At 55.3% G+C, this 12,652-nt stretch overlaps 1 protein-coding gene across 1 annotated transcript; it reads right to left on the bottom strand.

Moving 5' to 3' along the window:
* Nucleotides 1–3,384: 3,384 nt before the first annotated feature.
* YPEL4 (yippee like 4) lies at nt 3,385–11,325 on the bottom strand. Its single transcript, XM_054028531.1, has 5 exons — nt 11,131–11,325; nt 9,867–10,191; nt 9,524–9,567; nt 4,953–5,061; nt 3,385–4,718 (listed from the first exon to the last, which is right to left on the bottom strand). The coding sequence occupies exons 2-5, from the start codon at nt 10,005–10,007 to the stop codon at nt 4,629–4,631; spliced, it is 384 nt and encodes a 127-aa protein (XP_053884506.1). The 5' UTR covers nt 10,008–10,191; nt 11,131–11,325; the 3' UTR covers nt 3,385–4,628.
* Between the last annotated feature and the right edge of the window lie 1,327 nt (nt 11,326–12,652).

Raw genomic sequence — 12,652 nt, 5'->3', positions numbered from 1 at the left:
AGTGGGACTTACTAAGCATAAGCAAAAGATCCCCAGTAGTTGGCCTGGATTAGCCCTAAGGGCACAGAGCGTGCTTATTATAGAAGCTTCTATTACCTTTTGAAACTTCAAACGGGAACACATTTGTGTGTACATTTACCTGCTTTAACCTTCTAAATAACTCTATTTCCTTTGCCTAGTTAATAAATCTTTAGATACTTTATTTTAGGATTAGTAAGACCCTTCGTTTTCAGTTTAAACTGATTTTTATTGAAAAATTCTCAGGTTTTAAAAATAGGATTATTCAGTTTTTTCTGATTTTTCACTCTACTTTTGTATCATTCAAATATATAAAAAATAACTAGTTTGATTAGGAAAATACAATACATTCCATGAGTTATATGTATTACGCTCATACATTAGTCTGTGTGTCTATGCAAGGCTGCCTGTTGAAGTAAGGCTATGTATTGGTCTAGAAGATACAATAAACAAAGAGGCACACATGCAAGCTCTGAAGTGCGTTTGCATCTTAATGTACTGATGAGTCTCACGCACACCTCGTACACGTGTCAAGCTCTTAGATAACGGTTTAAAGATCTGCCACACTAAAATGGGAAGAAAACAAAAATCGGTATCAGAATACATTTCAGAACACAAGGAAGTATTCGAAAGTTTTAAAAAAAGAAACAGGAGAAAAGGATGAAGTTGAGTGTATGTGCTGCCAATTGTGTGGCACAATAAACGGTAATATTTAAAGACTAATAGTTCTAAATCTACAGCAGTAAACTTTATTCAAATAAAAAGTTTTATTGGGGGATTAGAGATATACGCCTCTACCTCAATATAATGCGACCCGATATAACACGAATTTGGATACAACGCGGTAAAGCAGCGCTCCGGGGGGGTGGGGCTGCGCACTCCGGTGGATCAAAGCAAGTTCGATATAACGTGGTTTCACCTATAATGTGGTAAGATTTTTTGGCTCCAGAGGACAGCATTATATTGAGTTAGAGGTGTATTGTTTTCTTAAACTCAGAGGTGGCCTTGTGTTTTGAATTCTATTTTAGTTCTGCAGCAAACCACACTGCTGAATGGACTTCAAAGCATTAATCCACAGAATACTTTTCCCCCTGTCTTTCTGTCCACCAAAATAAACCCTGATATTTACCCAGAAATATTAATATTTTTTTGCACTGATTTTCACCTGTTTTTGTTGTTGTGGTAATAAACATTGATAAATCCTCAGGAAAAAATAACTAAAATAAAAACTGAAAAGGAAGGGCCCCAAGGATCGGCTACAAGCGTTGTCTTTGGTGTGAGATCTAAAGGGCTGTTGAGCTGGGGTAAGTGACTGTCCTTTGGGACTGGGAGTAACCTGAACACTGTTGTGATTTTGTGTGTAAAGGACCATCTATCACAAAGGCAATCTTACCTAGGTGGCAAGATAGAGCAGAATACCTACATTAAGGCTGTTATAGTGCCGAGACATTCCCACTTGATACTTGGTTGGTAAAATCTAAGCCTAGAACTCCCAGCCAGTTTGGGGTTTGTGCCCTGCCTCTTAACAGGCTGCCTTTAGGTTGGTACTCATGTTGCTCAGACACTGCTGGACGACAGGATGAATGGCATTTTGAGCCAGATATGGCCATTTTGACTATTTGGTCATGTCATTTGGTCCCACTACCGTCCAGCTTTTCAGGAATGATGTTTTCAGAGACAGCCTCAACCAACTCATGATCATCCACTTAGATGATAGTCTCACTTTTTCAGAGCATCAAGAATTCCATGACCACCCAGTGCACACTGTTTTTGAGTGGCTTTGCCCAAGTCAACTTTATGCGAAACATGAAAAATGCAAATCCCGGCACCTTTTTCTCTCTGAAACTGATTCCCACGGAGAGAAATTATGATGTGGGACAAAGAACTGCTGGCCGTCTGAGCTGCCTTTGAGGAATGGAGGCACCTCCTCAAGGAGGCCTACAGCTCTGGCCAAGTCTGAGCCGATCAAAAGAAGTTGGAGAAGTGCAACAACTCAACCGTCAGAATTGCTGGTCTCTTTTTCGCTTCCAATTTGACTTCATTGTTACGTACTGTCCGGGGACTAAGAATGGGATGGCAATGCCTTGTCACACAAGGATGAGTAGCATGAAATGAAGCAGGAAACTTTCACCACTGTCATTAAACCCTCCCACTTTTGTGTGCGGGAGCCGCACGTTCACTTGATGACCACTTGCCATCCCTTGCTTCCAAGTAACCTGTTTGCGGCCGCAATCTGCCAGAATCCCCAGATTCAAAGTTTCATCTACAACACAACCTGCTTTATGGTGGGGATTGTCTCTACATGCCTGAGGGCAGCTCCTGGCTTCAGGTGCTAGAGTTGTGCCATGACTCGCCCATGGCTGGACATTTCAGCCCATTTAAAATCTGGACCCTGATCACTAGGTACTTCTGATGGCTGATCTTATGAACGGACGTTAAAAACAACGCTGGGTCATGCAACCTGTGTGCCCATAGGAAGACTATGAGCCGAATCAAGCCCATGAGCTTCCCTCAGCCCCTCCCCACACCTCCTTGTCCTTGCTCTACCCTCTCAATGGACTTTATTGTTGAGTTACTGTGCTTCCAAGGGCGCTCAGTTATCCTGACCATAGTGGACCTCCTGACCAAGCTGCCTTATTTTACTCCTGCCCGCACTGTGCCATCTTTGATTTGCTCTGACCACTGGCTTGTCTCGTGATCACCACTTCTGCCCTCTGATTCTGCTCTGCCCACTAGATTGCACTGCCTAGACCCCCGTGTGTGACGGGGAGTTCTGATGTCAGCAGAGTGGGCTGTGCTTGGGTTGTGGGGGGCTCTGATGCCAGTGGGGGGAAGTGAGGTTGAGGGGCCATTGATGCTGGGGAGGGCTGCTCTGACACCAGTGGGGTGCTACTATGCTCGGGCTGGAGGGTTCTCTGATGCCAGTGGGGGGGAGGGGAGGTCAGGACGCTATTGATGCTGGCGAGGTCTGCTCTGACACCGGGGTGGGGTGGGGGTACTGTGCTTGGGTAGGGGTGAGGGCTGTGATGCCAGAAGGAGGTGCTGTGTTGAGGTTGGTTGGGGGGGTCTCTGATGTCAATGGGAGGTGCTGTGCTCTGGGTGGGGGCTATGACGCCAGTGGGACATCTCTGATCCATCTCCCCCTGTGATTCTCTCAGACCCAGTGCCCGTGGGGGTCCATGCTACTCAGACACCACAGCACCCTCCACGCATGCCAGCCCCTCCCCCAAAAGGCCCAGGGCCGACAGGCAAGGCATGAGTCTCATCCACTAAATTATGCCCCTGCTGGGTGTCAGAGCCCAGAAGGACAGACGGGGTGGACAGGCCTTGACTAGCTCCCTCCCCCAATAACAGACTCTCTCCATCTTCTAGAAAAACAACTTTATTTATAATACAAAACCCGCGTGCGCTGGTGCTGGTGCCACAGTGTTGGAGCCCCTGGGCCGGGCCCCGTGGCAGCGATGAGGGGGCAAGGATGGGCAGTGCCCAGGGATCACCAAGGCATGGCGACCCACAGAACCAAGTGGCCCAGAGCAGACATGAAGGAGTGCAGAAGAAGGCCCAAGGGAGGGATGCGGGAGCAGGGACATGAACAGCAGAGTCCCAGGCCCAGCTCTGAGGGCGGAAGCTCCCACCTTCTCATCCCCCACTCTGAGCCCCAGGCCCAGGGGGCCAGCTCCAACCTTCCCACCCCAGGCCAGGGGTCCAGTTCTGACCCCCCCAACTCCTCACTCCAAGCCCCAGGCCAGGAGCCGGACTCTGTTCCTCCTCCCCCCACACATTCCGGGGCCAGGGGGCCTGGCTCTGACCCTCTCTGCCCCCCACCCCACCCTGAGCCCCAGTCCAGTGGGGTCTGTGGTGACCCTTTAGCCCCAGGCCAGAGGGGCCAGCTCCTACCTTCTCTCCCCCAACTCCACCCGGAGTCTCTGGCTGGGGTGGCTTCCCTGATCCCATTGCCTTCCCACCCCGAGCCCCACATGGGGAGGGGGCCAGCTTTGAGTCTGTTCTCATGCCCATGCTGGGGGGGGGAGGCAACTCTGATTCCCCCCCCCTCCACCCCAGAGCCCCATGCCAAGGGGGGCTGGCTTTGATCCTCATCACCAAGAGTGGGAGGGAGGCTCTTTGATGCTAATGCCCCCCACCAGGGGGCCAGCTTTGATCCTCTTGGTCTCTCCCGTCACAACCCCACACCAAGGGCGGGGGTGAGTGTGCACTCAGCTCCCTCACCCCACCAGTTCCCCTCAGCGCCATACCAAAGGAATTGTCTCCTTGCTCCCCATCTCACAGGGCAGGCTCTAGCTAATGGGGGAGACACTCCTACTCCCCCTGATTGGGGGAGTCAAGCTCCCAGGTGTCTGTGCCCCACAGTGCTAGCAGAGGGTCAGTGCCTGCAGGCTCTGAGCCCAGCAGGATGCCCACCCCGAGGCTGGCCTCACAGTCCATGCCTGGTGCTGGGGGTGGGGCGAGGGCCCCGGATCCCCGGATCCCCTGCTCCCGAAAGGCGATCGTTGTGCAGGGGAGTTCTCGTGCTGGGATGGGCAATGTGGCAGCGTGATCAGGGAGGGGGAGGCCATGCTGCTGGGGGTGCGGCTGCAAAACCCTCCCCCCCCTCAGTCCCAGCCGTTGTCCTTCACCATGTGTGACATCTCAATGATGAACTTCCCCTCCTTGTACTTCTGGCTGGTCTCGAAGGCCTGTTCCTGGGGGAGGGGAGAGAGAGAGGAGCGTCTGAGCCAGCCCCCTTTTCTAGGGCATGCTGTTCTCCGCAGCAGGGGGCAATGTGACCCCAGGGAGGGGGAAGCCTGCGCTGCCCTCCTCAGCTGGGGGCATTGTGACACCAGGGAGGGGGCACAGTCTGTACTGCCCAGTCCCGCTTCCCCAGCAGGGGCTGCTGTGACTTGGAGGGATTCCTGCAGGGCTGGGGCAGTACTCACATATTTCCACCCCAGGGTGGTCTTGCAGCTCTCACAGAAAATGTCGGCCACAGAGTGAAGCCCAGTGAGCAGGAGGCGCTGTTCAGCCGGCCCGCAGCCAACGTTAACCCTGGCACCAGAAAGAGGAGCAGCATGGGACAGGGTCACATACCGACTTCCACCCCCAAATCCCCAGAGCCCTAAGTTCCCTCTCAGCTGCGCAGCCGCCCAGCAGTCTATCAAGCGCCGCACACGTCAGGTGCCCGCCACCCCACTGCCGTGCTGCTCCTGCCCTCTGCCTTGGGTTGGACCCCCTGGCCAGCTGCTCCTGGGAGCCTCCTGCCTGCTGTGCAGAGAGGAGAAGGGGAGGGGGAATACTGATGTCAGAGTGTCTCCCTCCCCCCGTCTATGTACCCCATCTCCACAGAACAGGGGGAGGGGACACGACAGGGCTCAGGAGTGGGACATGGGGCTGAACTTCCTGGCAGCTGTGCTGTGTCTGAACAAGCAGGCTGGTGACTGTTGAGCTACTTAAAAGGCAGCATACTTAAAGGGGCAACACATCTCTCTCACACACACACACACACGCCACACTGTCTCTCTCTCACACACACACTCCACACTCCCACACACATATGTACCACACTATGTCTCGCTCATACACCACACTGTGTGTCTCTCACACACACCTCCCAACACATACTTGTATTGTTGTTGTTCTTGATACTTCCTGCAATGCACATATATTCTCTATAATTTTATTCTTTCAAAGTGCTGTTGTTTTAGTTTCTGGACTGGTTTATGTATTTCATAATGTTTATTTCTCTATTATGCTTAAATTTAATTTTTGAGTAGTGAGTTCTAAAATGTCTAATCTGTCTTGGCTGGAGTTATTATCCCTATGGTAACCTTTATATATATATATATATATATATACACTCGGTATTGGTGCACGTAACAAAATTCATTTCACACATGGATGGAAAAAATTAGAGGGAACATTGCTGTGGTAGTGGGGGTTGAATTCAGATGCCAGGGCCTCTAGAAGCTGTGGGGGAGTGTCGTGGTGCCCTAGCAAACAGACAGCCCATACAAGACCAGACTGTTCAGGCTTAACTCCCAGGCCCTTCTGTGATCAAAGCCCAGAAGCCCAGCCTGGCTCAGGGACGTGGGGCAGAGCTGAGTCTCATTCATGCACTGGAGACACTGCAGATTCCCAGTGGCTTCATGTAGAGGCTGAGTGGGAAGGGGGGACTAGCTGGGCCTTGGTGCGGCAAGCTCTGGGGAGGAGCAGGCTCCCAGCAGGGCCCCATGGAACTCTGTCTGGGACGAAGCGAACTCACCCAAGGGTCCCTCCAGCCATCAGCCCACACTAGCGTGTGAGACAGTGCCACCATGTGGTCAATGGTAAGAACTGCTCCTAGATCAGGAGTAGGCAAACTTTTTGGCCTGAGGGCCACATCTCAGTATGGAAATTGTATGGAGGGCTGGATGGGGCAGGGGATTGGGGCACACAGGGGGGATGAGGGCTCCGGCTGGGGGGTGCAGACTTTGGGGTGGAGCTGGGGATGAGGGGTTTGGGGTGCAGGAGGGTGTTCTGGGCTGGGATGGATGGGTTCGGAGGGTAGGAGGGGGCTCTCAGCTGGGCCAGGGGATTGGGGCACTTGGGAGGGTGAGGCTTCGGCTGGGGGTGCAGACTCTGGGGTAGGGCTGGGGATGAGGGGTTTGGGGTGCAGGAGGGTGCTCCAGGCTAGGATCAAAGGCTTTGGATGGCAATCAGTGCTGGGACAAGGGGTTGGGGCACAGGGGTGGGGGGACTCACGGGTGCAGGATCTAGGCGGCGCTTACCTGAAGAGGCTCCTGGAAACAGCGGCCCTTCCCCCTCTGGCTCTCACGCAGAAGTGGGGCCACACCACTCTGCATGCTGCCCTGTCCGCAGGCACTGCCCCTGCAGCTCCCATTGGCTGTGGTTCCCGGGAGCTGCAGAGCCGTCGCTTGGGGCGGGGGCAGCGTGCAGAGCCCCCAGTTGCCCCTGCTTCTGGGAGCCATGTGGAGCTGCTGCACACGCGGAGTGGAGCAAGGCAAGCCCCTGACCATGCTCCCTGGATGAAGCACCAGAGCGTGGAAAGCTCCCAACCCCACTCCCCGGCGGGAGTGCGAGGGCCAGATTAAAAGGTCCAACGGGCTGGATGCAGCCCGCGGGCCACAGTTTGCCCACCCCTGTCCTAGATCTAATGGCATCACTAGGAGTCTCTTCTCCTGGGGGAATTCTGCACCACTACAAACGTGTAGAATTCATGTATCCCGCAGACTTTTTTTCCCTGCAGAAAATACATTTCTGCCTAAGAAGTGCTGCAGTTCTGCCTTTAGCCCACCAGAGGCCACTGTGGTGCCAGAACAATCAGCAGCATGAACACAGCCAGCTGTTCTGGCGCCACAGCAGCCTCTGGTGGGGAAAAGGCAGAACTGCAGCACTTCTGGGGCAGAATGTATTTCCTGTGGGGAAAAAAATTCTGTGTGTGCCCAGTGTTGCAGAATTCCCCCAGGAGTAGAGTGAGAAAGGCCTGGGAGTGGCCTGCTAAGAGCAGGGAACAGAGGGTACTATATTTTGGGACTTTGTGAGTTTTGTTTTGCACACTGATGTTAAGAAATCCAGCCCCTAAGGAGGGGTGGCTGAACAGAGAGCAGCCTGTGTGTGGCATTTATTGAGGAGCCCTGAAGAGAGGAAAGTGAGGCATGGTGCTTCCAGAGCCTTTCCTGGCCACAAGTGGGCACCTGGCCAGCAAGTGGGCACCTGGGAGGTTGCTGACCCTGTAATGCCCTTCCAAAGGGTGGCACTAACAACTCCTTTCAAAAATGGGCCCGTGCGCCTTTTGCTGGCCAGCAAGGATGTGGCTGTATTCCCTAGAGGCTCCTTGCCCATCATTAAGCAAAGCTGCATGAGAACCAGCCAGGAAAGAGGGCATTTCTGTGGTTCCCACAGAACAGAGAAAACTAGTCCCAGCCTGATCAGTCTCTAATGCAAAGCAGACAAACTCATAGCAGTGAGAACCACGCAGCTACGCTACTGAGTCAAGGCAGCAAGGAGCCACCCACAGCCTCAGACAGCACCCAAACCACAGCCCCGGGAACCCTAAATCCTTAGGGCATGATCTGTCCAGCTCTGCCTTCTCTCTGCCATGTCGTTCATAGATTCCAAGGCCAGAAGGCACTGTTGTGAGCATCTGCTCTGACCTCCCGTACAACCTAAACCAGAGAACTTCCCTGAATTAATTCCTGTTCGACATAATAGAGCAGATTTCTTAGAAAAACAGTCAATCCTGATTTTAAAATGGCCAGGGATGAAGAATCCACCAGGACCCTTGGTAAGTCGTTCCATTGGTTAATTACCCTCACTGTTAAATATGTGCACCTTATTTCCAGGCTGAATTTGTCTAGCTTCAACTTCTAGCCATTGGACATTGTTATACCTTTGTCTGGTAGCCCAAAGAGCCCTCTATTCTCACATTTCTGGAGCCCAGGTAGGTACTTCTAGACTGTGATCAAGTCACCCCTTAACCTACTCTTTACTAAGCTAAATAGATTAAGCTCCTGGAGTCTATCACTATAAAGCAGGTTTTCAATCCCTTAATCATTCTCGTGGCTCTTCTCAGACCCCTCTCCAATGTATCAACATCCTTCTTGAAGTGTGGGCACCAGTAGTAGACACAGGATTCTAGCCGCGGTTGCACCAGAGCCACATACGGAGGTACAGAAGGCTCTCTACTCCTACTCACGATTGCTTGGTCACAGCTGGGCATTGGCCATGGCCACCCGTAAGCCATGGACCAGACAAGGGAGAAAGTTCCTAGATACTTCTATGTCAATAGCCATTGCTGTTGGCAACGGGATGGCCCATTGGCTGAGTGGTAGAGGTTGTGACCCCCTGCCAGAGTTGACAGTGATGTGGCTGTGGTGGATTTTCATCCCCTCCCCATTACAATCCCAGCCCCTTGCTGGGATCACCCTGGAGAGGACCGACAGGGAGAACCCTGGGCTTGGAGACAAGCCAACCCATATGAGACATCTTTGGGGAGAAAGACCCCAGCGCAAGAGGTTTTGGAGAGAGCTTGAGCAGGCAATTGTCTGCTGGAGAATGGTGCTGAGACATGGGGTGTGACGTGCTCTAGTGGAGCCCAGAGAGTGAGGCACATTGGGGCAGGGTTATACATCACCATGACAACTGCTGTGATTCTACCCCGGGACTCACCATCTCGAGACCCCATTCTAGAGACTCCACTTCTGAGTTCAGATGCCAACAGTCACCCTCTTTTGGGTCAAGTAGAACAGAGATGGCCTAAATGATCAGCTCTTTGGGGCAGGAACCATCTCTGTTCTGGGTCTGTACAGCGCCTAGCACAACAGGGTCCTGCTCCACTGCTGGGTGACCAAGGCATTACCATAATACACCTCTTAATGATAACGACTGCTAATATAGCTCTAGCTGCTGCCTGCTCCCTTCTGACTGGCTGCAAACTCCCCACCCCCCCACCCCCACTCGTACTCTCCCCCATTGTAACTGATGGAGTGATGGATCACGGAGGGGCACTCACACAGAATTGAACAGGTAGGCTCGGCCATGGCTCCCCTGGAAAGACTGCAGAGACAAAGGACAGGAATTATACCCTGCCCCCCTCCCCCTGAAACAACCCTGGTCCCCACCATCCACCTTCATTCACTGCCGTGGGGAAGCTCACAGCACCCAGGGCCTGGCTGGGCACCGATAGGGCATTGCCGTGGGCAAGATTGGCAGTGGCCAGGCATGGCTGTGAGGAAGCTCACAGTGGTGGGGTCCTCAGCTGGGCACCGGCAGGGCCCGGCCCTGCAGAAGCTCACAGTGGCCGTGGGGAAGCCTGGTGGCTGGTGCAGGCCCCTGGCAGGCTGGAGCGGCTGTACCTTGGAGATGAGCTCATCGTGTTTGGCCAGGTGAGCCTGGCAGTGCACACAGCTGTAGGTGCGGTGGCAATGCGGAAGGTAGCTGCGGAAGGTCTTGGTGGGCAGGCAGGCGGCGGGCGGCCCTGGCTCACAGCTGGGCATGACAGGCTGGAGGGCGATACCCTGGCGGGGCGGGGGGGCGGGCGCTGTGCACCCCCCACACAGTCGGTCGCAGGTGAAGCAGCGAAGCAGGTTGGCTAGAGCCGTGTTTCAGGGTGGGAAGAGTTTGGGGGGGCTGCACAGCCAGGGCCCCCCCAGATGAGAACCAGGCCGAAAGGGGAGTCACCTGCAGAGAACGAGAGAGAGGAGGGCAATGAATCAGGGGGGCTGCCCCCATGGCCAGCGCCCACTCTGGCTCCCTCCACCTGGGACACTGGGAAGAGCGCCCTCTGATAGGGAAGGGGAAAGGCTCCCCAGCCCTCAGTGCCAGCTCCCTTCTCCCCCGTGCGCTGCCCCCCAACCCAGAAAGCATCCCCCGCTAGAGCTAGAAAGGAAATGCACAGTCCTGGTGAGCCAATTCTCCAGCTGGCCAACCTACGCCCCTGCGTTGGGGACAGCGCCCCCTGCTGGGACAAAGGGATGGTTCTTGTCATTGGGTCTCTTCTCCCCATGCTACTGTCACTGCCCTGACAAGAGCGCCCCCTGCTGGGACAGACCCATTCCCACCACTGAGCCCCAAGTCTCTCCAGCTCCCAACCCCCAGCCCAGAGACAGTGCCCCATGTGGTCACTGCCCAGAACTGCCTTTTAAAAAAAAACCCTGCCTGAGTTTGGCACCAGCCTGACCCAGCTGACTGAGATAGCCGCCGACTCGCTGCATGAGTGTCATGCTCCCTCCTCGCTAGTGGACAATGGGCTCACAAACTGGGGCAGCCCAGTGCCAGAACCCCACAAGGTCGGTCCCCTCTTTCTCACCCAGGGAATAACATAAGGGACCAGAGGGAGGTGTGAGGTGGAAGGTGACATCTGGGGGCCGGGGAGGGGGGGTTCCCAAGGATGAGCTCCCCGCAGAGAAGGGAAATGGAGGAGGATCTGACGTGGGAAAGTTGCAAGTGGGATGGGTGGGAGGGGATGGGGGGGGGGGCTGGGCTCTCTCGTCACGGGCTGGATTGATGGATGATGCAGAGGAGAGGAGAGACCCAGGCTCCGTTTGCGGGGCCAGCTGCGGCGGGAGGACAAAGTTTCTCCGCGCAGCCCTTGGCGCTCAGCCCCCCGCCGCCCCTCACCTTGAAATCTCGTCCCAAGCGCCCCGTCCGTCCGTCCCGCGGCCGCTCCTCCGGCGGAGGGGGATCGCCCTGGGGCTGTGCGGGGCGCAGGGGGCCGGCTCAGGGGGCCGGGGGACCGCGGCTGGGGGGCGAATGGGGCCCTGGGGCTCGGGCTGGAGCCGAATGTGGCTGTGTGTTGTGGCACCGCATCATAACATTGAGTCATCCCCCCCCCCACCTCCCGCTACGTCAGAAAGGGGCTGGGAGGCGCGGGGAGGGAGGTGACCGGGGCCACTGGGGCTGGGCTGCGGGGGTGGGGGGCGCAGTGATTGGAGGGGGGTGAACATGGGGCAGGGGAGGAGCGGCGGGGGGAGGCTCAGGGCCAGCAGTACCCCGGGATGCGCGGGCGGCGCACAGGTAATAAATCATGTATTGCGCCTCTGACGCAGGGAGTGGGGAGCGAGAGACAGCTCGGGATCACGAGCTGCAGATCTGCGTGCGCCCCCCAGAACCCAGGCCGGGGCTCCCCGCTGCAGAGCAACTGCGACCTACCTGGCTGGAGATACCCAGCACACTAAGAGCCCCAAATCTGTGACAGCCCCAGCCCTGTCCCCCTGATCTGACTGCCCCAAAACCTAGCACCCACACGGCATTCCGCTCCCACAAACACTGGCACCCCCATCTGACTGCCCCAAACATTGGCACCCCCTGATCTGACTGCCCCAAACATTGGCACCACACGGCATGCTGCTCCCCCAAACATTAGCATCCCCAATCTCACTCCCCCAAACACTGGCACCCCTGATCTCACTGCCCCAGACACTGGCACCCACATGGCATGCCACTCCCCCAAACATTGGCACCCCCTTATCTCACTGCCCCAAACATTGGCACCCCCTTATCTCACTGCCCCAAACACTGGCACCCACATGGCATGCCACTCCCCCAAACACTGGCAGCCCCTGTTCTGTAACAGCTCCAACACTGAATCTGCAACATCCCCAAACACTGACTCAGTTTTTGTTCCCCCCAAACACTGACTGAATCTGTGACCAATCACAAGTCACTGGCGCCCCGATCTATGACACTCCAAGTGGTGGCCTTCCCAATCGCTACCAAATAGCAACACTGGCTCATGATCACCAGGTATCCGGCATCTTGTGTGACACTCCAGCATCAGGCAGCCCCCCTGCCAGCCCACCCTGAATGGCATGCACCTTCTGAGAGGCTCCCGTGGCAAAAGGCTTGAGGCTGCTGGCCCAGGTAGCAGGGAGAGAAGAGAGGTGGGGGGAGACTCAGCACTACCCCCAAGCTGCCCAAGCCAGAACCCTGCCCCACAGAGACCCTCTGTCCTCCACAAAGCCTAGCCTCCAAAAGAGACACCCCAACCAGATCCTGGCCAGAAAGGCCCAAGCCAGAGCCCAGACCCTGAGAGAGATCCCCTGCCCCCCTCCCCATCTGCCTCAGCACTCCCAGATCTTTCAGCACCCCCCCAACTTAGGCTGCACCCAAATACCTCATCCACCCACCAGCACCCACTGAC

The sequence above is a fragment of the Malaclemys terrapin genome, chromosome 4, assembly GCF_027887155.1.
Source record: "Malaclemys terrapin pileata isolate rMalTer1 chromosome 4, rMalTer1.hap1, whole genome shotgun sequence".
NCBI classification, from domain to species: domain Eukaryota; kingdom Metazoa; phylum Chordata; order Testudines; family Emydidae; genus Malaclemys; species Malaclemys terrapin.
Note: the sequence above shows the minus strand (reverse complement) of the source record. Positions and strands in the feature narration are given on the sequence as shown.